Source organism: Schistocerca cancellata, chromosome 3 (genome assembly GCF_023864275.1).
Source record: "Schistocerca cancellata isolate TAMUIC-IGC-003103 chromosome 3, iqSchCanc2.1, whole genome shotgun sequence".
Lineage (NCBI taxonomy): Eukaryota > Metazoa > Arthropoda > Insecta > Orthoptera > Acrididae > Schistocerca > Schistocerca cancellata.
The window spans coordinates 670,707,027-670,732,056 of NC_064628.1; the positions used below are offsets into that span (position 1 = coordinate 670,707,027).

Below are 25,030 nucleotides of genomic sequence, written 5' to 3' on the forward strand. Positions count from 1 at the left end.
TATGGACGTGTCTACGCAAAACTGTTAGTCTATACTGGCAGGCGTAGTCCACGTAGTGCTGCAGTTACGGCCGTGCAGAGAACATCAGGTCGTTAAGTTTGTGATGTGTTTGTGCGAAGACTATTCGACGCAGAGAAGAAACAACAGACACACGGATGTGTGTGCATATTAAGGTACTACGTATACAATCTCTTCACTTATACACGTTACACCTGTATATGTCTCCATACAGCTGAGTAGGTTACCTTGAGTTCAGTACTATTATGATAGAGAAATTGTGCCTGAAGAGGAGTTCATTTTAAAGGTAGTTATGAAGTGGACGACAGTTGCTTGGCATTTAATATCTACCGTTATTTTTTATTTAGTGAGCACAGAGCATTACAGATATCAACACTTCTTCTTGTCTGGGTGCCGTCGATGTCACTCAGTGTGGACCCACATGGTTGCCGGGTCGTCGACTTCAGCATCTTCAACGACGCACAGCCTTTATTTGGACGGGGCGTGTGGGAGGGCAATGTCAAACTGCAAACACAACAGAGAAATGTCACGTACAAGACAGGTCTTAACGTAAGGCATTCAACTGTTAGTCTGTACAATAGGTGAAGGCCTAACTCAAGTGCCTTGTCTCTTACTTCTATGTCGACATGCGAAGAAACGTCCTTCCAGTACTGGCAAAGAGTGTGCTCAAATAAGGCTAAGTTTTATCATAAAGAAATAAAACGACAGATGTATGAATAATATGACAGAAAAAGAGGACACAAAAAAGGAAAACGTGTCGTTTCAGTATAGACTTTTCACGAGCTAATATTCGAAAAATAACAACAAAAAATCTGCCGTGTGACGTTTATCTGAGTGTATTTGTTTAAAGGTGGGCTTTCCGGCCACTCGGATGAATCTCGCGGGAAAGTAAACTATTAAACAAAAATAGTTAATAAATGGTGGCATTCATATCTGAATAACGTGAACATGTTCTTAATGTCTACAGTTGCTTTGTTTAACTCTTGGCTACGAACTGAAATCCAAGTGCTAACGAAGAAGTAAGTCAGATCTCTCTTTATCATGCAATTTTCACTCTGTTGGATTGTACTTCCATAAATATCCTCCACGTTCCACTTGGAGTGAACATATCAACACCGTAAAGTAAACGTGTCCCAATTACGTTCCTGGAAGCCACTTCATCTGTTAGACACACGAATCATTTAAATACGAACGGCTGTGCAACGGCGTGATTCCCAGGTGGATAGTGTTGTACCATTGCTATAAAGTGCGAACAACGAATTTTAGTACATGATGTTCATATTGTAGATGCTTCAAGCATATGCGAACCTGTACCCTGAAAACGGTATCCATGTCTTAGAGGATATTTGCTATTATGTTTACTTTGACCGTTGTTTTTTGAATAACGTATAAAGAAATGTTATTTGCTTTTCACTAATTTTTGAACATTTTATATACTTTTTCCTTCATGTTCTCGTAACATACTTTCACTATATTTGCTATTTGTTGCATAAGACAACCATCTAGCATATGTTATACAATTTCAGTAACCATTACATTATAATTTCTGGCGTATTTTATCATGTTCGGAAGTGTTTGACATATTTTGTGGATGTAATAAAAGATTAAATATTACGAAAACAAGACTGAAATGCCAAACATGTTACGTAAATCCGTGTGATATTACTGACGACAACATCGTGATTGTGGTTTCTCTACCGACTGTTGAATTATGTTCTATATTCGTTTTCTCCTTATTAGATCACTGCCACCTAGTAAACAAGCCTTTACGATTTTGACCACAATTAAACATCCTTGACTTTGGAAGCTTATGTAGCCGGGAAAATTCGTCGATACAACCCACAAAATGATGTAAGAGTTTTGTTCAGCGAGTGTGTATTTTACATTATTTCTTCATATTCTGTATATGTAGTGAAGTAAGCAAACTGCAGTTCATGTACCTTCGTTATTGTTCGCCTGTTTTCTCTTAAAAACGATTCCAGCAGAGTGTAATATATTAAATGTCACTTCGCTTAAATTTTTTAAAAACTTGTGTATTCAGTAAGTACGAAACACTTTGGAACGTATTAATGACGTGATAAGAATGCATCGATGTTTGATATGCTTTAACTGTTGATTAAATGTCTGTGAGTAGGCCTAGGTATATTCTGAAACACTATAGTTTTTAAATCTTGAATTCCGGAAATTTTTGCCGGTTGTGAAAGGTATCCTATGAAGGGAAACTAAACAAGTCAAATTGGGGTGTAGCTACTTTAGCATTCAGATTCTTCTGAGTGGGCCCCACAGCCTCAATAAATTTGAAGAAAGACGTTATTCTACCAGGCTGTGTTTTAAATTACTTTATTTAGACTGCCAGTTTCAGACACAGCTCGTTTTTCAAATTCAGATATGAATCTCCAACTATTTGTGAGCACTGCTTGGACTGATTCTCCTTCAAATAAAAAATGAAACATTTTTCTTCCTTTTCATTCTCATGCAGATGTGGTGAAAATTAACGAATCTCTCTCACTGTAAACAACAGTATACTATAATCAGTGGTGGTACTGAGAACATATAAAATTTATTGTCTCTGATATTCTGTTCGTGCTCGTCACAGTTGGCCAAGAGTGAGAGCGAGTGTAAATACATCAAAGTCTATTTATTTGTCACTCTCACACATGGCTACGACCTGTTTCGACTTCTACACATTATCTTCAAACAGTTCTGAGAAACAAAATAATTCTGATTTGTAATCTAAAGAAATATTTACAGATCGCTTATAATGAGTTGTAGAGATATTATACTATGATGTGTATCAGCTAAACCTCAGGTCAGCTTGAGCACTCAAGGACCAAATTGATCATACGATTTAAGAATAAACTTACTGAGCTATAAACATAACAAAAATGGTTCAAATGGCTCTGAGCACTAAGGGACTTAACATCTATGGTCATCAGTCCCCTAGAACTTAGAACTACTTAAACCTAACTAACCTAAGGACATCACACACATCCATGCCCGAGGCAGGATTTGAACCTGCGACCGTAGCAGTCGCGCGGCCCCGGACTGAGCGCCTAGAACCACTAGACCACCGCGGCCGGCTATAAACGTAACAGCATTAATGGCAATCTCTCTACGGTAGACAATGGTAAGCTGACTTCCGCTTTGAAAGAAACAGAAATGTACGAAATGGTGAAGAAATCTGATAGTGTGTTAGTTGAAAAAGAAGAATGTAACATAATTTATGTTCTAAATATTTATAAAAAATATATGATTACTCTTTTCCGAATAACGTGGGACGCTACTGCTTACAGTTAGTGATTTTCGTCAGCACACATTCACGATACTGCGCTGACGAGTAAACATGTGTTGGCAGTTAGAGCCACTTGGAGGCTGCATGTAGTGGGAGATACAGGGTGCTTCAGCGACGTTGTTCACCTCATATTTCCGGAGCTGTTTAAGGTATCGTATTTCTGTTGTCACCCAAAGTAACTGTAAGATATTCCTCACTAAATTACTTACAGTCTTTCATCATACCTATATAAATTATTGACTTAGCAGTGTCAACTTCTTTTTCCAAAATTGACCTATAGTAATTTCCGCTGCTAGTGTCGTACTTCATTCCAATCGCATTCGTTCTCAGAAATTTGATAACAAGTTTCAAAGAAATTACATTTTTTGGGACTTAGTATTTAGCTCTTTTGACAATCTCTGTACATCTATTTTCAGTTTCATTGGTATAAATCTATTTAATTTGTGACATTCACTCTCTTCCTTGGCTCTGCAGAAACAAGATCAGAACTGCTACTGTAGTTACCGGATGAATTATCCTTGGATACTACGTCATGTGTTTTACAGTTGCTGTTTCGGCCCAGCCACATGTAGTGTGATTAGTATCAGTTTTAAAGTTTCCGCAATTATTCAGAATAAGTGATCAGACTCCTCTAACTGTATCAAGCTGAAGCGTTCCACTAGCCGTATGCGACACTCCCAATTGAAAACACGAACGTCCGCATAAGACGGCAGTCCCTCTGATGTTCAAATCAGATGTTACGTTAAATACAGTGAATTCCCCGAAGCAATTAATCGGATTTCAAATACTGAAATGGCGTTGAATTCTTCTAATTCGCTAATTCGCCCTCTTTTTCAGATCTACGGTATTTTGTCTCCTGTTAACATTATTAGGGAACATCCTTTTAAACAGATGGCAAGAAATTACATCTAAACGAAGCTGAAAATAGTATAGTAAATAGGCAACATGTTCAATATTACCCAAATCGACCTTACCTCTGGGGCAAACTGCTTGATACACTCCATCAGCTTCGGGCCAATTCCGCAGGAGTCCTTCTCGCCATCGACTGCAACAAGATTCAGAGCAGTCAATGAATTGTTGCATCAAAAACCCGTAATGTCAACTCACCGTAAGGAACTGTCGATAACCTTCTACACGAGCATATGACATCACATGTGCAAATGATAGAAGTTTAGAGATGAAACTAGCAACGTTCTCAGATATATGTGGAACAAACAATAGATGACTGAAAAAAAACACGGAAGGGGACATGATAAATATTTAGTACGAACATAGTTGTTCCCACTTTATTATTTGGAACTGAGTCATGTGTCACATCGGCAACAAGAGAATAGAACTGAGGCAGCAGAAACGAATTTTGTAGGAGCAAAAATAGGTTGTAGTAGGTAAGACAAAATGACTTCTTTATCCGTATGTTCAGGAAATCCGTGTACCCCTCCTGATGAGGTATAATTTGGGAAGTACTTGTTTTACTGATTTCCCTGAGTTGAAGTTGGCGGAGACCATTGGAGTCAGTATTGTATTTTTTTAAATACAGTATTGCAGTGTTACAATTTTGATGCCATAGCTGACGTGGGCGGACATAGTTGCACCGTTGAGGAGCGCTTAGTGGCATGTACATTGGGGCACAAACGTCCACAAGCAGGGTAAACAATGTCAGAGACATGAGAACCTTTTGAGGACGCTTTGGCTGGGGCCCATGTCGCATAGGAAACATGCTTGATGGAAAAGTGCTTTTCTTACAAAGGCAAGCAATGTAATTTACACAAAAAAAACGTGATAAAGAAAGTGAACTGACTTGTCACTCGGCCAGTTCAAGCGTCTCCAACGAAATGCCCTCGCAAAAGATTAGGTCAACAATGTATGAGCACATTAAAAAAGATTTGAAAATGACAGGATTTAGTTCGATGTTTGCAAGTGAATTATCTGATAACGACATGGAAAGTCGAGTTGCAACGTGCAGTTCATTTTTGGTACAATTTCCAAATGCCATATCTCGCTCAAGAGCGTTATTTTCTGATGAATGTGCCCCAGAAAAATGGGGAGGATAACAGGTTTCCGAATAGAGCTTAGTGTAAAGACAGAACGGATGTGAAAGGAATAAATGTCAGCTCAATTTAACGCATTATCTGATTTTACCTTACTGCAACTTGAACTTCAGTACACATGTGTACTTCAATTATACCATGACCTGTGAGTGTCGAATTAATCGTTGCCCCTGGTGTTTACACGTCCAACGATATATAGTGTATACATTAAAGTCTTAACATCAGACATGTAGGGGTGACAGATCGCGTCATGAGGAACAACTTTTGTTAGTGACAGAATGTTCGCTGATGCTTCCCACAACGCTAAGATACTTTTGTTATTTGTTATGCCCTTGAGAAGCACCAGGGCGTAGGCTCTCTGAGATGGATGTATGAAATGTGTATTGCCTATATCCAGTCATAAGCTCCGTGTCAAAGGGGGTAGGCCAAATACCTGATTCGCTTCTAAAATATCTTTCTCTGCATAAAGACACCCATTCTTAAGGTTTCCTTGCAGAGAATCATTCTGTCGCCTTACTCCGATAGCTATTATGAAGATGCTGCACAGCTGTTTAGTGGACCCTGCTAGTTCCGTGAAACCTCATCGTCCCAGGGCCGGCTAATGCTGAATTACACCTAATGTCACTGGCAGGAATCAGCGGACATCTGGTATCTAACAAAAGTTGTTCCTCAAGACGTGATCTATCACCCTAGGCGATTGATGCAAGGACTATGAAACAACCTGTATAACATCTGCCGCAGTAACATTTAACCCTGACACTCTGCTGAGTGGTCTCCTACGTTCTGGTTTCTTACCTTCTTGGCTGCATTTGTCAATGAGCTGCATGTGCTTCTCCAGCTCGTCTTTGTCGGACATCTTGGCTGCGGCGTGTTTCTTCGCCTCCTCCTTGTCGAACTTGCCATCCTTAACCTACAAATGAATTCACAAATCTGTTATGCTGTATGCTGTCTTTTTTTTAACTTTCGAAGTATATATATTATATATAAGTATATATTCTAAGCTTCTTCCATAAAGAATTCGTGAAAATTAATGTGCACGTGGTTGAAAATCGCTCAAGATGGTTTAAAATTCTTAAGAATAATGTAGTGATATCACAGACCATTGTGTTCTGAGTACTTACCACTCCAACTTCCTGTAGAACGCACCCCATGAAGCACTGAAAAGACAGAAAAAACGAACATATTATTGTTTGTAGCGTTTCACACTGCCTTAGGTTGCAATTAATCAAGGTCACATGCGTAATATTGTAACCTAGAAGCCCCAAGAACAAGGGAGAGTTTTCTGGCAGTGTTCTGGTAATCGGCTGAAATACAATAGCGCCTTTTTTCCCGTCACTGGTGATGATCTACGTACAATCGCTCATGAGTTCGTATTCTAGTGCAATTTGCGAAGCGGTACTTCCATGTCATCTTACATATTTGATATTCATACTGGAATCATTCACATTCTTCTCGTCTCGTGATATTTACAGGAAAATGAGGAGATATCGCAGTAGTTGGCTCTGAGCACTATGGGACTTAACATCTCTGGTCATCAGTCCCCTAGAACTTAGAACTACTTAAACCTAACTAACCTAGGGACATCACACACATCCATGACCGAGACAGGATTCGAACCTGCGACCGTAGCAGTCGCGCGGTTCCGGACTGACCGCCTAGAACCGCTAGACCTATCGCAGTAGTTATAAAATATTTACTTGTAGAGCTAACATTTTTGAAATCCGTACCACAGTGACATCAGAAAATCCTTTTCGTTTACCAGTTATTGCACGAGATATTGTCATACACTGTTTGAAACTATTTGAAAAAATATTTGCAACTATATTTGTAACGCTCAAAACCCGTACTGCTATAGCAGCGTATTCTTAGTGGCATCACTGTTTATCACCCTCTTATTTCATTTACGCATGCTACGTGGGAAACAACGTCCTACACCTTCCTGCAAGTGCTCAAATCGCTCCAGTATTATCATAGTTTTCATCACAGAGACTAGAATAGTATGTATCTAGAATATTCAGTGAAAGCGGACTCTTGGGTTTTAAAACAAGCAAAGGTCATGAGGTCATGAGGAAGACGATGGTTTTGTACAAACTGAGTTCCCAGTGGAACTTTTGGGCGTCGCAACACAACCGTCATGCCGAACGAACACGTCGTCGCGAACCGTGCAATAGTTCTTTGAATTTACCCATTCGCAATTATTTTTAGGTGACACGGATGACTGAATCACGAAAGTTTCTCGTAAAATTTTCTTTCTTTTTGGGGAACTGCGTAGCTCCAAAGTTCTTCCAGACAAGTTACGTCTTGTATTTACGTTCCCGTCATAAAATTCACTTCTTTATTCAATTTGGTACCTATATGATTCTCAAGACGAGTTATTCGGCCTAAGCCACACATGCCAGTTATTGTAATCCCAGTGTCTCTCACAAAGTAGACTATATTGATGTTCACGTTTTATCCGACCTGCTCCCCCCCCCCCCCCCCGTATTTACAACGAAATATCTGTCACTTTAGAAAGCGTTGATTTTGCAGTACCAGGCGAGGTGCAGCGGTGCTTAAGACACTGAACTTGCGTTCGGGATGACCATGGTTCCAGTTCCAATCGGGCCCTCTAGACTTAGGTTTTACATGGTTTCCTAAATATCTTAAGGTTTTGTAAGTCTCCTAAGGTATGTTCCTAAATGGATCCCTCGAAAGGGGACAAGGTCTGACGCACTCCGAGCACGCATCGTCGGCCGGAAGTTAAACTTCACTGTAAGTTGTGCCGGATTTATCTACAGTTTTATCAAATCAAATTTTTTCTGAGAAAAAGATATCTGTGAATCGGTAGGAACGAGGGTGAACGTTTTTTCAAGTCCTGTTGCAAGCAGATATCGGAGATTTAGCTGAAAGAAACTCACCTTGCCGTTCGCGCTGTCTGGAACCTTCATCATCATGATCCCTTTCAGCTCATCTGAAAAAAAGGTAATAATTTCTAAGTTTACGGTTTTCGATTCACTAACGATCATAGAAATATCGTTTATTCCCAAGTACTTTCTCTGTAAGGAGTTTCAAAGCAAAAAAATGTAAAGCAAGTCTTATGTCCGCTCTTTGATGGACTGATCAATTGCAGCTTCCTTCAGATAGGTGATATTATTGACAATGCTGTTCCAATAATGTGCTCAGCAAACTACTGTCACCAGGAAGGCAACGTAAAGTATACTAGAGTCCAAAAGATGAGCATAATAACGAAAAGAGAATATACTGGCTAATCAGAATGTCGGAAAGATTACTGAACACGCCACAGGTTAATTACAAGACATTTAGCATACAATAGTGCCCGAAATAAAATGCTAGAAAACTTCTGATAGCTGAGATTAATGTTTGTAAGAAGATAACACTACTGGAAAATCTCTTCCACAGCACAAAAGCTGTTAGTAGTGGACATGGTTACCCCTAACAGCCACACATGCCGCACAGCGAAGTATCATGCCCTCTATGAGATGGTTCAAGAGCTGTCTTGGCGGTCGATTCTATTCCTCTGCAAGAGAGGCGAGGAGGTCTGGAAATGTCCTTACTGCAGGCTGACGGGATGCAATTCGCTTCCCTAATGCTCCTCAGGCATGATCTAGTATAAGAATCAGATCCGAGGACCTCGCTGGGCAGTCCTTGCGGTGGATATCTCCACCTGCAGGAAATACATCCACGATTGCAGCTCGATGCGAACGGGCGTTATCGTCCATAAGGAGGAACTTAGGACCAACTGCAGCCCTGACACGGCGAACTTGTGGTAGCAGCTCCTCATCTCTGTACCTCTGCGCGTTTGCATTATTCCCCCGACCACCAACGGTGATGTGCAGCTCAGTACAGCCATTCAACATCATGCGTCCCCGTAGCATCACGCAATCACCACCAAACCGATCTCTTTCCACGATATTTTCGGGTTTTGTATCGGCTACCAGGTTGCCTCCAAGGTATTGTGCGATTCGTATTAGTTCGCAAACTGAAGCAGAATTCAGGTGTGAACAGCACATTTTCCCTTTCAGTCATGGTCCAATCTGAATGTTGCATACTCCACAGTATAAGGGCCAGTCTCGGTGTTTGAGGAAGCGGGTTGCACACGGTCGGACGTCTGACAAACAGACCTGTTTTCCTGATCCTCCCATACACAGTTTGTCGGGGAACACCAGCTCTTGAGGCCGCTGCGACCTCTAAAGCCAACTATCTGGCAGTTACGGGCAGATATCGGTCTTTCTGTGGGGTATTTAGTCTTGATCGACCTTGTACTGGCCTGAGACAAACGTTATCCCTTTGTCGAAACCGTCGCCAAAGCTTCGAAATGACACTTTGTGTCACATACTAGGATAATGAGACTTCGATCTGCGCCTGGCCTGCTCCCAGGGGGCCGAATATTTTACCCTGCAAAACAGGGTTCAGGTGGCGTCTTTGTGGTATTATGTTGTCAACGTCACCAAGAGACTACACTCTGCTCACTGTGCCAAACAAGACTGAGACATGATTGGTCTCATGCATTGTTAGTGTTTACCTTTAGGTTTCGCCGCTTTTCACTGTACGGAGTACTCCTTTCCTATACAGAGTATAGGCTCGTACGTAAATATTTACGGTGATGTTGGATGATTGCTTGTATTTTCTCTTTTTGTTTTCGTATTTTCGTAATTGCACTTAACTTTTGGACACAAGTGTTCATTAGTTGGGACAACAGCTTCAGTCAGCAAGTTTTATAAGGTAGTTTTGCGCAAAGGAGATTACCAGGAACTCCATATGAGTCTCTGTTAAATCATCACTAGTTATGCCCGGCCAGATGGCAAACGAGTTAGAGCAGTAGGGATCGAGACCGTAGGTTTTTAGGCGAGTCGTGCAAACGTCCGTCTGAACAGAAAAGAGTGGCCGAAGCACGCTCTTCAATGAGTTCTTTTGGTGACAAATTGTTCCTCGTGTCTCGATTTCACCGAAAATGTTTTTACGTCTTTTCTGTTCACCAGATGCCCCGTTGAGTGTATGAGTACCTAGACTATCCACCGCTCCACTTGTTTTGCACCGAGCGAGGTGGCGCAGTGGTTAGCACACTGCACTCGCATTCGGGAGGACGACGGTTCAATCCCGTCTCCAACCATCCTGATTTAGGTTTTCCGTGATTTCCCTAAATCGTTTCAGGCAAATGCCGGGATGGTTCCTTTGAAAGGGCACGGCCGATTTCCTTTCCAATCCTTCCCTAACCCGAGCTTGGGCTCTGTCTCTAATGACCTCGTTGTCGACGGGACGTTAAACACTAACCACCTACTACCTACCTACTTGTTTTGCAAAACTTTGGGAAGCCATCAGGAGGATTTGCGGTAAACACAGTCGTTTACCAATAGAAGCAATGCTGAAACAGGGTTGTCTCCAAACGACGCTCAGAGATATCGCTCCGACGCTGGCAGAGAATTTTGTAAAAACTGCTGCCCATTCCAGCTAAGATGTGACGTTTCGCGCCTACCGTGCGACTATAGAGAGGAGCAAGCCAGACTTTCTATGCAATAGTTCTGAATCCTACAACTCCTCTTTCTCCATGTGAAAGCTGGAAACTGCACTGTCTGAGGCACGTGACACTGCAGCCGGTCATGACCAAATCGGGTACTGCAAGCTTCGATATTTGCCACGAGCGTCGAAGGTAATCCTCCTCGAATCTTTTAATCTTATATGGCAAACTGGTAACTTCCACAACTCGTAGAGGGAGGCAGTTCTGATACCTCTCCTCAAATCAGAAAAGGACCGCACGCGTTCCAGTAGTTACTGGAATATTGCCTCAAGAGCTGTATCGAAAAGTCCCTGGAGCGAACAGTTAACCGTCGTCTCGTGTGGTTGTTAGAGACCAACAACTCCTAAACTGCTCTTGGTGCGTATTCCGGAGATTTCGGTCCATTGTCGACAACCCGACCCTGATAGAGAAGTCTATTCAGCGGGCCGACGCGTCACTGTATCGGCATATTCTTAGATATCAGTAAGGCATACGATTCTTCATGGAGACACAGTATTCTCATACAACTGCATCAACAGGGCTTTCGTGGCCACCTCCCTATATTCATAAGATCTTTCCTGTCTCAGCGGTTTTTAGGATTCGAGTTAGTGTCATGCTGTCAGAATGTTTTGGGCAGAGTGCTCTTTGCCATGGTCTACAGTAAGAATTTCTGCGCAGTGCTCCTTATTTGTGGACGCTTTTGATGTTTTCTGTTTCTCTTCCATTGTTGCAATAGCCAGCCATCAGTTGCAGCTTATACTGAGGAGGTTGAGGGGTGGGGCTGCAGAGACGAGTTTTCAGTTTTATGCAGATAAATGTGTGTGTGTCTTCATTTTAATCTTTCTCGTCGTATTTTAAATCTACCTGACTTGCAGGTGAGGGATTCCATTCTACATTTTAGAGACTCAGCGAAGTTTCTGGGTCTCATTTTTTACTCTAAATTGTTGTGGTTGCCACATTTGAGGGATCTGAAATCAAGGACCCTGAAGGCACTGGACATCATAAAGTACTTTAGCCACAGGTCTTGGGGAGCAGAAAGGGCACGTCTGCTCCAGTTTTATAGGGCTTTCGTGCGTTCGCGGCTCGATTATAGACACGCGGTGTGCGGATCGGCAAAGCCTTCTTATTTGAAGATCATTGACGGTGTTTACGGATCGGCAAAGCCTTCTTATTTGAAGATCATTGACGCTGTTCACCATGAGGGGATTCGGCTGGCCACAGGTGCTTACAGGACCTGTCCCACACCCAGTTTCTTTGCTGAGGCCGGGGAATCACCATTCACCATCCGACAGCTGCTCATGGTGCGCCAGACATGCAAGTTCCTTGCAGCTCCGTCTTCGTCCGCATGCCACATTGTTGCTCGTCCGCCTCTGGAATGTCTTTTCTTCAACCATGACCCATAACGCCGTTTGGCATCCGTGTGTAGCGTGTGTTGGAGTCAGTCGGTATGGCGCAAATACAACCTCAAATCCAGGGTCTGCCATCCTGGTTACTGCAGAGGCCCAGAGTGATTTTAGATTTGGTGCAGTACAGGAAAGACGCACTCCTGCCTCTGTTTTTAATGCGATATTTTCTGGAATTTTGTCTGAGCAACACAACTATGTAGCTGTCTTTACGGATGGGCCCAATCTGAGGGCCTCAGTTGTTTGCTCTGTTGTTTTCCTGGATCGTATCTTCAAGGCCCAACTGCCTCAAGACTTTACAGTGTTCGACGCAGAATTTTATGCGATCTTGCGGGCACTGGAGCAGATTAGACGTTCTTCCAGTGCTAAACCTCTTTTCTGTTCCAATTCTCTGAGTGATCGGTGCCCTTCAGTCTACGCAAAGTTTGTACCGAGCAGACTAAGTAGTCCAGAATACCCAGGATGCCCTCCTCCAACTACAACGGCTGGGAAAGAGGGTATCTTTCTGCTGGGTACCAGGGAACATGGGTACTGCAAGTAACAAAAGCGTGGATCTAGCAGTCAAGGAGGCATGTCGTGATTCTCAGTTATTTCAGTGTGCCATTCCCCTGCATGCTACAGTCTCGCTGTTGAGATCCCGAGTCTTGTGTAGGTGGCAGGATGAATGGCTGTAACTGACAGACAACAAATTTCACCTTGTGAAACTCACAATGTGGCCGTTGAATACCTCCTTCCAACCACGTCGACGGGACGAGGTCCTACTTTTCTCCGTATTGGCCATAGCCCTATGACACATGACTTCTTGTTCCGGCGGGAGGAGTCTCCAATGTGTGGTGCTTGTGGCGTCCAGGTCACTGTGCGCCACATTTTATTGGACTGTATCTTGTTTTACGACCAGCGGGCCGCGGCGGATTTGCCGACGCATCTGCCCTCTGTTTTAAGTACTGTTATAAAGAATGTGGTTCGAATTAAAAAAATTTTTTAACTGCCCAATATTTTTCCCAAGATTTTAGGGATATTGTTTCAATGCGTTGTAAGTGATCAGCCAATTACATTACCCTGTACTTTTCTTTTAGCCCCTTTGTTGTTTTACTTGTGTTTTAACCTCATATACAGCTACTTTTACTAGTTTACATTGTTGTAGTGTACGTGAAATAGGGTGATTGTGTGGCCAGTTCGAATACATGAGATTTTGCCCACATTCAGTTTGTTTTAATCAGTGTAAGGGCGCTGATAACCTCGCCTTTGAGCGCCCATCAGCTCCAACCACACACACACACACACACACACACACACACACACACACACTCACAAGCACGCGCGCCAGCTCTGTAGGTTTGGTAAAAAAGAATATATCTGATTAGGGCTGAAAAAGGAAGTGCTCTGTTGCTTGAGGGCTCTGTAGCTATACGTTTCACGTTTTTAATGGAGAATTAGACAATATCGCGATCTGAAATAAAGCGACTTCCGATAGGCTGGTGTTGGATTATACGAATTATGCTATATGATTATACGAAAGAGATTAAATACATTGCAATAAAGTGATCGATGGATTGGAATCTACATTTTCTACATCTACATCTACACCCCGAAAGCCACTTTATGGTGTGTGGCGGAGGGTATTTTGTGTATCACTATCACTTGCCCTTTTCCTGTTCCAGTCGCTAATGGTGCAGGAGAAGAGAGAGTGACGGTAAACCGTGTGAGATAGAATCTCTCTCATTTTACCTTCATGGTCCTTTTGCGATACATACTTAGGAGAAATTAATATACTGGCTGACTCTTCTAGGAACGTCCGCTCTCGGAATTGTAACGGTAAACCACTTGGTGACCGACAACACCCGTCCCGCCGAGCGAAGTTGGAAGAGGAGCTCAGAGGCGCTTTCGGGCTTACTAAACGAACCTGTCACGAAACACGCTGCTCTCCTTGGGATATTTTCTATTTTGTCTATCAATACTATCTCGTAAGCTGATAAGCAAGACTCAGTTATCGGTCGATCGAGCGTTTTGTAACCTACCTCCTTCTTGGGTAGACTGCACTTTCTGAGAATTATTTCGATGACTCTCATTCTGGTAGCTGTCTGAAGACGCCTTGATATGAAATAACATCAGTGCGAATCGTTCAGATGATCACGGCAAGCAGTAAATCTGGCTTCTGCTCCCCATCTGGCGTAATTGTTCCATTGTCACTACGCATCTATACAGTTATCTTCGCGCATGTGAGTAGACAGCAGGATAACAACCTGTTTCCCGAGGTATAAATCCTACAGCAAGTCGTCTTTTATATATCGAAGTGATACTAAGTTAGTAATTACCTAACATTTTCTTACAGTACGAAAGTGATGCTGACTATAAAAATTTTGTAAGAGAGACGCTAACTATAATCCGAGATCGCTTTGGTCGTCGCTCAGGGGAGACGAGAAATGTCGTTATGAGGTGAAGTCACCCAGCAGAGGAATGGTCGTCAAGACTTTGAGTTTCCTGAGGGGGCGTTCACAAAATCTCCGTGGGGGATACCCACACTATTGCAATCATTTGAACCCCATTATGGAGCGAAAAATACCAGGTCATCTTAATTTTTATATGAACTGGATAGCCCATTTTTTTTCTTTGACAGAGTAAATCTTCTATTTAAGTTGGGTGCACAGACATAGATAATCATGCCACTAATGCCACAACACGCTGCTGAATGAAAGTGGACTTTCTCATACTTCTTTCAAGGATGTAGTGAGCTCACATGGGGTTTCCGAAAATAATAACATAGCAATATCCTTTTACTCGGTAGACGTAATAACCTGCCTTTTTCGTACCACCAAGAAACAGTACGGAAGCTACATCGATGGTGCAATTAATAATGCTCTGCAAGCTTGGGGGAGAGCGCTGTGACTATAACGTCCACCTAAGAAAAAATGCAAGGTGTTTTTTACGCTTCCCCTGTTGTTGCAATTAAGAGTAAGTTTGAACAAAGGTAAGGCACAATATTGTCAGTGTACTAGATGATAAATCCATGTTTTACTATTTTAACAAAAGAAGTAATGGGAATGCTAGCATATTGGACACAAGTGCTTTCGAAGCATATGAAATTTGTCTCCAGCTCTAGTTTGTAGCCAGGTACTTCCAATAGTCATTATTTTATATGAAAGATGCCTTGTTACGTAAGGAAAAAGTCAGCTAAGTTGCGAAGTAGAAGAGGAAAGTGTCGAAGGAACATAGGCGACGAGGAAACGTTCTTAAGAGGCAGTTTTTTCAGAAACTACGGAACATTACATTTCAGTGGAAGCTTAAGTCAACATAACTGTAATAAAGCTGATAAATTATGCCGTCCGCGAGTGATGGAAACGTATGTGTACCGTGCCGTCAATTATAGAAACGATACTGGGTCTTCCTTTCCAGAAAGATTTATTGTGAATGCAGCCATCGTGAAAATGTTGCAGTTTGCTTTATTAATTCTGAAGACAGACGGATGGTTTAAAATAAAATATCCTTGGGCTCCCACACGCGTTAATGGTTCACGCTCTCCGAACCCTCAACCAAGTACCATCCGACCATTTTACTCACGGCCTCGTAAACAGGGATATTCGGTTGTGAATTTTCAGTTCTGGTTCGAGTCCAGCTTCCCATTTGGGGCTATCTGATAGGAGTAGGTTACCTCGGAAGCGGAATCGACCCTCTCCCTCTCCTTCATTCAATAAACATACGTAACAAACATACAGTGTAAAAGTGGTCTGTATACCATCCACGCCTTACATATAATCTGACACGCCATTCTCATGTGGTGGGAGGACGTCAGTAACGAACCCGTTTGTCTAAGACATTGCCAAGAAAGCAGCGAGCGTAGTAGCGTTAATGGTTGTAGGACTAAACGTGTTCGAAAGGGACAATAATTCAAATATCTGACTAGTCTTCCTCATGTAGGTTTCCCATGAAATTCCAAAAAATATTATGTCCACGTTGGGATGCTCTTTTTTCTTTTTTATATTGCACAGCCAGTTATTAGCTTCACTTTTCCGCCACCAGTGATATTGACCAACTGATGTCTTAGGAGTCGACGGGACGTTCAGCTCTGTCTTTCTTCCTCTCATAACAGAAAGAAGGAGTTGGGGAGAAGGGGAGAAGAGGATGTTGCGTATAGTTTCCCAGGTTCATTACTCAACACATAGGGGAGGACGTAAACAGAAATATCGTTCGATAATGAAACGTCTCGCACGAAACCATCAGAATTAAGCACTTGATTACTCTCATATTCCTTCTCCTATACAGTTTCTCCAACTACAAGCACTACTGCATACGGCTTACCTTCAGTGGGCTCATGTTTTGTCTTGCATTTGTTAATGATCTCCATAAATTCCGGTGTCAGCTCCAACGCCGATACCTGGGAACAGATCGAAGAATTCAATCAGAATATATGAAATAGAAACTTTTGAGACCTTTTGAAAGAGGAGCATCAAAAGCCTCGAGTTAATGATAAGCCGTAACTAAAATCAAATAGTCATTGGCCACACGTGATATTTCTGTGGTGTGCTATACAAACATAAGAGAAACATTCACGTTACAAGGAAAGGTGTAAGAAGCATTATTGGAGTATTGCAGACAATTTTTCTGGAGCACTGAAATAGGTAGTAAAACAACGAGTATCAGACTAATACTAGTGTGCTGATGTGAAATCTCAAATGTGAAATAAAGATGATAGGTCTCTGAACTAGCACGGCAAAAGCTGAAGAATGATCGTTTCATTCTCCAGTCATGTGAGTGCCGAGGCGCATCTTCCTGTGGTATTAAAATTTTGGGCCGCACCGGGACGCGAATTATGAACTTATTACTCGCTCGCAGTGCTTTCAGCGACTTAGCTATCCATGAATTCCTTTACCGGACTCTGACAGGAATACAATGTTATCGGCAAACATCAAAGTTTTTATTTCATCTGTCTGAATTTTAATTAGTGTTCCAAATTTTTCTTTGGTTTCCTTTGGTGCATCATCGCGGTAGAAATTGGACGACATGTGCGATGGGCTACAACCCTGTCTTACAGCTGGTAGATAACCTTTCGCTTTCTGTGTTTTACCCTTCGTGACTTCAAATTAAGAGAAAGTGTTCCAATTAACACAGATAAAATATTTTCCTAAATCTACAAATGCTATAAATATAGGTTTAGCCCCTTTTCCAATTCATCGCCTAAGATAAGTCGAAGGGTATGTACAGTCTCTCGTTTCCATACATGTCTCTGACATTCGAACTGATATTTTCCCACTTTGGATTTTACCAGTTGTAATCTCCCCCCTCCTTCCTTCTTCCATCTATTGTCCACATTAAACAATGCCGAGTCCAAGTAATTAATAAGCAAAGTATTTTACGAAGATTTGAGAGGAGCGAAGATTACAATAAACTTTCAAGGTTACTCAGCTTGTCATGTTGAGATGGCTCCAGTTCTTCTGGTCTAGGTGTCTCATTCTTGAAGCTAAAAGTCTAACATCAGGTCCTCACCGTTGGTTTGACCTGAATGAATTGGAAGATTGTTGTTCCAGAATATTTCCACTAATTTTCTCAAATTTTAGTATACCATACAGTATTTTGATTTTTAACGTTAACAAAGCCGAAATTTCATGATTCGCAACTATTATACAAAAATACGTCCGATCACATCAGAGTCAAGCTTGCGACTCTCACACACTGCCGAAACAACAATATTCCAAAGGGTTTACAGCTTTTCTTAACTACTGAATTCCTACTAGTTTTCGTTACATTATTAATTTCGATTATTATTTCATAAATGAATCCAGAAATAAACATAGAAAACAGTACAGGATTGCGTATTTAATAATATAAATTTTAAGTGTGCAAATAATTCTTAATTTCAAATGTTTCTAAAAAAATAACTTTAACTGCTCTTTCAGAACTAGTACTTATCGATAAAACATTGTAACTAAAATATTTTATAAATTAATAACTTTTCACAAATCTTAGCTTAAAATACAACATACTGTGTATGAAATTATGTGAAAGTTTTTGGAAAAGTAACGGAGATAATACTAACCGGCCCAAAATTCAAAAAATAATACTGGTACCGACAACTACCACTGAGGAAAAGTAATGCTAGAGGAGGATGTCTTGTTACACAGTCTTGCCATTATTTTGTATATAATTCGTGATAGTATTCTGGAAACGTGGTTTATTAAACCGTTGGTTCAATATTTGGGAATTTTCAGAAATTGGTTCCTTTTCCATATTGTCTAAAAGTTTCATTCTGAGTCGATCAGATTTGGTTCTAATTTGATTCTACCTTCTGGAGATTCTTCTACCATTCTGAGATGCAGTCTTGATGAATCCGACTTCTTGTAATCTCAGTACATAACATATCCATTTAACCCTTTTACAGGGTCTGCTTGTCACTCGACTTTGGTCAGTCCGTCTCGGAAGGAACTGTGCCACATTTCATTTAGCATTTTGGTGCGACATTTCTCGACTGACACAAGTCTCTTGAGGTTGGCAGAATCGTGCTGCCAGCGCTGTTTACCCTTCGCTATTTGTTCGTGGTTTGAAGGATGTCGCAGGTCCAGTGAGGTCCAGTGGCTGTTTGCACTGAGAGAGCCAGTCTAGCAATCTATCGTCTCGTCTCTTTAAAACGGGAATGACAGAAGAAGGGGATGAGGATTCGCAATTCGCGTAAGTACTGCATATTTACTATGAAACGACTTTATAATATCATGCAGAAAGATTTAAAGATTTTCGTACACGATGAAAGAGAAAAAAATTTAAAAAATCGACAGCGGGATTAATTATTCCGTATATCAAGAAGCACTTTGCGCTGAATTTGAGGAAATGAAACACATAAAGAAATTGGTGGTACGAATAGTAGAATTTCTGAAATTGCACGTATTATTCCACTGTCAGCTGCAACAGTTTTCAATGTAACAGAATAAAGAGTACGGAGACTGCATATACAACTGAAAAGCACGGCAGTTAAGTCAGGGGGCATGCCTGGAAAGGTTTTTCGATTTAAACTAGCTGCTGTTGAATTTATGAAGGAAAAAAGAGTGCAGGAACGAAAATTAGTACAACCGGAATGGATTGCAGACTTCGCATTTTAAGTGGGCTTGATTGCTAATTGCTCACAGTAAGACATTGCGAGATAAATTTTTCTGATTTGATGGGGATGCAATTAAAAAGAAAAAAGCGTTTTAGGAGGGATACATTCTGACAAAGAGAATCCAGTTATCTAAGCTCAGTGGTGTTATAGAAAACACGAAGTTTGAAGAATTCATTGTGAACTTTCCTAGATGTTTTGAGAACACTGTCAATCTTACATCTGTTTTCAGGCCGTTTTCGGGACCGTTTGCCTTTTCAGTTGAAAGCGCTCCTGCACATGGGTATATGTAGCTGTTTGATCTGCAAGGTAATCCCCTGTAACGTTAAAACTGTCTACATTGCTTTCCTTAGGTAGTGTTTCCATGTCTCCACAAAGAGGTTTCAAAAGTGCTACAATATTTCGATCAACATACGTGAGTGAAAAACGATTCCTCGAATATGAAACTGAATGAGTCACGGTTATGTGGCAACATCAGTGTGGAAATCTGAAATTGTCTGCATCTGTCCGTATTCCGAGAATTTGTACCAGAAAAAATATTATAATCTTTTCAGCGCGCCCAAAATAATTAATACTGAAAATCTGTTTGGTTTTCATCCATGTTGTTGAGGAATATCAAATATATAAAGCAGTGTGACTGCACTGCCATTCAAGTACGGCGAGTTCGCAATTTCCTCTTCTTGTCTCTCCTCGCGGTCAGACAGCGTAGCGCATTGGTGAGGGAAATGTAACATCCAGGTCGAGCACAGTGCCACTTCTGCCAGGACATGGTTCGCGAGCCGAATCCTTGGCCACCCCTGTGCTACAGTGCTATAATATTGAGAGAGATTTTTTAGAACTAGTAATTCTCCACTAACAGCGTCCTTCCCTGCTAAAAATAAACTTAAAGGAATATTTTCTACCCGAATATCCCGGGGGCCTTTCATCTAATTTTTGTCAGTGGCCAAGCTTCACAGTCATGTGTTGGAACTGGTAGTATGAAGTACTTATAAATGGATATTTCGGTTTTTGCAGAGATCTGGACCTATTCTTCATGGCCAACTATAAAATGCACGGAAGGGGATAATTTTGGTACCACATGTCTTTTGTGAGGAGATTTTCCTTTTATATAAGGCGTCTTCCTTCGAATATTATTCAGTTATTTTTCTGGACTCTCCCTCCATTGAAACATCTCTGTGGCTATTGCGTTCCTTGTTATTACGTACTATAAAACCTTACACAAACGGACAGTATCTCACTACAGTCTGCAACAGTAATCTGTAAGCAATCTCTTTTGTATATGAACCGGAGTTTGCCCATAAAAAAAAGTTCAAATGTGTGTGAAATCTTATGGGATTTAACTGCTAAGGTCATCAGTCCCTAAGCTTACACCTCACTTAACCTAAATTATATTATTATAAGGATAAACACACACACTCCCATGCCCAAGGGAGGACTCGAACCTCCGCCGGGACCAGCCGCACAGTCCATGAATGCAGCGCCTGAGACCGGAGTTTGCCCGTATCTTACTAAGAAATCGAGGTCACCCGTTCACTAGGGAATCGGTCCAGGTTATACCACGGTCCACACCAACATGTGGTGTGCCTTGTGCATGAATGACTCGTCCTGGACATCTTTACTCGTACAGCCAACAGCTACTGGTTTATGTGTATTCAATATTTTATATTCGATCTTATTCAGAACTAGGAGTGAATTTTTAAAACAGATTCATATTTTGTGAAAATATGAGTCGATATTCCTAAATTTTTCTCGCATAACGCATCCTCCTAGTCGGCAGTGTTATATGTCTGAGACTGCAACTAGTAATATCCGCTAAGTTATTAACATACATCACGAGCCGCACTGGCTTAGCTTTATTTATTATTTTCTGTCTAAAATAATGTGATTTTTGCTGCATGTTAACAACTTCTGAATTCATTCGCAGACTTTAGTATTTGAACTGCGCTACGGGTTAGTCGGCTATTTTCTCAACATTATTAATTCAGTCCTTCCGGTGAGGATAATAAAAGAAAAAAAATACTATTGTAAAAATTATGCAAAACCTATTTATGTTTAACCATTACAAATATAGCAGTTTCGTAGTAAGAAGACCAGACAAACAAAACGATTTGACTGTCAATTTTATTCTGATAAAACACACAAAATTGTGAGGTATAATTAGTACAAATGTCAATTTCATAATTTGAAAGTTCACTACTTCGCCGGTGACCTAACAGACCAGTCGAAAAAAGGTTCAAATGGCTATAAGCACTACAGGACTTAGCATCTGAGGCCATAAGTCCCCTAGACTTAGAACTACTTAAACCAAGGTAACCTAAGGACATCACACACATCTATGCCCGAGGCAGAATTCGAACCTGCGACCGTAGGAGCAGCGCGGTTCCGGACTGAAGCACCTAGAACCGCTGGTCACAGGGGCCGGCAACGGACCAGTCAACGAAGACCCGAGAAGGTCGACTATAGGAAATAAAGAAAATAATTCGTGTAGTCGCACTTTTTTCTACAGTGATAAGAAGATGGACCATGAAGAAAATACTAGAAATCCAGACCGGTAGGAGAGGGCATGGAAAGTGTGTATGTTGGGGTGCATTTGAAAACGGCTTTTTTAAGTTTGTCTTGGATATATTTAAAACTGCGGTCTCTGGCGAAAAAGTATCCCAGTAAAAAATTAAATGACATTAATTCTCCTATAAAAAAGGTTGTTTAATTTTTTATCTATAACTAACAGCTTGCGTGAAGCAAGAGAATAATGAAAATCACTCGCAACGGGCGTTTGCTGTTGCTTAGATACGTCTTAAGGCCAGTTTGAGGTAATTTGCCGACTTGATAGACCACAAGTGTCCACTATCAAATTGTTTGACTAGATTGACTGTGCACCACTGTAATACGTTGTAGTCAGTTATCGTTTGCATAGTGTATCCGGTAAATCCGTAAGTTTCTTTTGAAACGGATAATAGAGTCCCCTAGGAAACAAAAAGAAAAAAAATTCATCTTCAAGATAATGTATTGAGTATGGCTACTGGCACGATATTTGTTTCTTTGTGATCAACTAAGCGAGTTAGCGCTGGTCTCGCATTCGGGAGGAAACCCCATCGGTCATCCAGACTTTGGTTATTCGTGATTGTCGTAATTCGCTTTCGTCAAATGCTGGGATTATCCCTTTGAAAAGGGCACGGCCGAATTCCTTTCCCGCCCTTTGTAATCCGAGCTCGGGTTCAACTTTAATAACAACACTGTCGACGGGACATTAAACTCGAATTTGTCTTCCTTTCCCTATGGTCGAAATGTTTCCTTTGTGTAACAATTCCCTATGGACAACTAAGGAGCTGTGCTGGTATTCCAATGTTCATACTAGTTGAGAGACGAATGTGTCGAATCTAGCCTATGAGCATGGGCTACTGAAATTACTTTTGCAGTACATTCGTGATTTCAGTGTCACCTTACCTCAAAAACAACATTTTTAACAGCGATAAAACGGGAAAGCGGCTAAAAATTAAAAAAAAAGGACCCTTTATTTGGTTTCAGATCCTAACCAAAGATAAAAATCTAAGACTGCACTACTGACCATTAAAATTGCTACACCACGAAGATGACGTGCTACAGACACGAAATTTAACCGACAGGAAGAAGATGCTGTGATATGCTAATGATTAGCTTTTCAGAGCATTCACACAAGGTTGGCGCCGCTGGCGACACCTGCAACGTGCTGACATGAGGAAAGTTTGCAAACAATTTCTCATACACAAACAGCAGTTGACGGGCGTTGCCTGTTGAAACGTTGATGTGATGCCGCGTGTAAGGAGGAGAAATGCGTACCATCACGTTTCCGACTTTGATAAAGGTCAGATTGTAGGCTATCGCGATTGCGCTTTATCGTATCACCACATTGCTGCTCGCGTTGGTCGAGATCCAATGACTGTTAGCAGAATATGGAATCGGTGGGTTCAGGAGGGTAATACGGAACGCCGTGCTGGATCCCAACGGCCTCGTATCACTAGCAGTCGAGATGACAGGCATCTTATCCGCATGGCTGTAACGGATCGTGCAGCCACGTCTCGATCCCTGAGTCAACAGATGGGGACGTTTGCAAGACAACAACCAGCTGCACGAACAGTTCGACGACGTTTGCAGGAGCATGGGCTATCAGCTCGGAGACCATGGCTGCGGTTACCCTTGAGGCTGCATCACAGACAGGAGCGCCTGCGATGGTGTACTCAACGACGAATCTGGGTGCACGAATGGTAAAGCGTCATTTTTTCGGATGAATCCACGTTCTGTTTACAGCATCATGATGGTCGCATCCGAGTTTGACGACATCGCGGTGAACGCACATTGGAAGCGCGTATTCTTCATCGCCATACTGGCATATCACCAGGCGTGATGGTATGGGGTGCCATTGGTTACACGTCTCGGTCACCTCTTGTTCGCATTGACGGCACTGTGAACAGTGGACGTTACATTTGAGATGTGTTAAGAGCCGTGGCACTACCCTTCATTCGATCCCTGCGAAACCGTACATTTCAGCAGGATAATGCACGACCGAATGTTGCAGGTCCTGTACGGGCCTTTCTGGATACAGAAAATGTTCGACTTTTGCCCTGGCCAGCAAATTCTCCAGATCTCTCAGCAATTGAAAACGTCCGGTCACTGGTGGCCGAGCAACTGGCTCGTCACAATACGCCAGTCACTACTCTTGACGAACTATGGTATGGTGTTGAAGCTGCATGGGCAGCTGTACCTGTACACGCCATCCAAGCTCTGTTTGACTCAATGCCCAGGCGTATCAAGGCCGTTATTACGGCTAGAGGTGGTTGTTCTGGGTACTGATTTCTCAGGATCTATGCACCGAAATTGCGTGAAAATGTAATCACATGTCAGTTCTAGTATATTTGTCCAATGAATACCCGTTTATTATCTGCATTTCTTCTTGGAGTAGCAATTTTAATGGCCAGTAGTGTATTAAATAAAATGTCTCATAGTGTGCGGACAACACGTTAATTATTTTACTGGATTAGTGGCGATGTACGATGTGCTTAAAATCTTGAGTTTCTACATTAGCTAAGGGCGTCGACAGAATTTGCAGGCAGCAAGGTACTCACGACGGTGGCGAGTATGAGCAGTGCGGCTCCAGTGGCGGCTGCGAAGGTCCTCATGGCGCTGTGGCGGGTTGGCGAGTCTGCAGCACCGCCGGATGGGGCCGCTCTTATAGCGGCGCGGCGGGGGCGGCACTGGCGTGACGTAACGCAGCCTTGCCCTGTGGGCTGTCGCTGTGAGAACCGCTGAGGTGTCGCACGTGAACTCATCCGCAAGGTGGCATCTCACGCCTCATCCAGGATGTTCCGGCCTCACTGTTGAAATCTTGCGCAGAGTTTCCCCAAATGGATCAAGAGTACGCTTGCAGGTCTTTACTATGTAGGTCGGATAATATGTGGCGTAGACTGGCGCACCTCGTGTCGATCCCTACTTACATTGGGATCTCAGTAGATAAACTGGCAGAAAAAATGCAGCAACGAAAGTTAAGGTTCACAAATAGGTCATCGTTGTAAGAGTATATGATGACAATTTCAGACCAAATAAAACACAAATGGCACCTTAAAGAGTGCCTAAACTGCTGCATCAGTACACATCGAATTCCCCTCTGGCGACAATGTAGGCCGGTATTTCCGCATGCAAACGATCTTTAAGCAGCCGAAT

At 42.0% G+C, this 25,030-nt stretch overlaps 1 protein-coding gene across 1 annotated transcript; it reads right to left on the minus strand.

Moving 5' to 3' along the window:
• Nucleotides 1–336: 336 nt before the first annotated feature.
• LOC126175640 (general odorant-binding protein 72-like) lies at nucleotides 337–24,559 on the minus strand. Its single transcript, XM_049922530.1, has 7 exons — nucleotides 24,436–24,559; nucleotides 16,552–16,627; nucleotides 8,256–8,308; nucleotides 6,480–6,515; nucleotides 6,154–6,268; nucleotides 4,285–4,355; nucleotides 337–522 (listed from the first exon to the last, which is right to left on the minus strand). The coding sequence occupies exons 1-7, from the start codon at nucleotides 24,487–24,489 to the stop codon at nucleotides 487–489; spliced, it is 441 nt and encodes a 146-aa protein (XP_049778487.1). The 5' UTR covers nucleotides 24,490–24,559; the 3' UTR covers nucleotides 337–486.
• Between the last annotated feature and the right edge of the window lie 471 nt (nucleotides 24,560–25,030).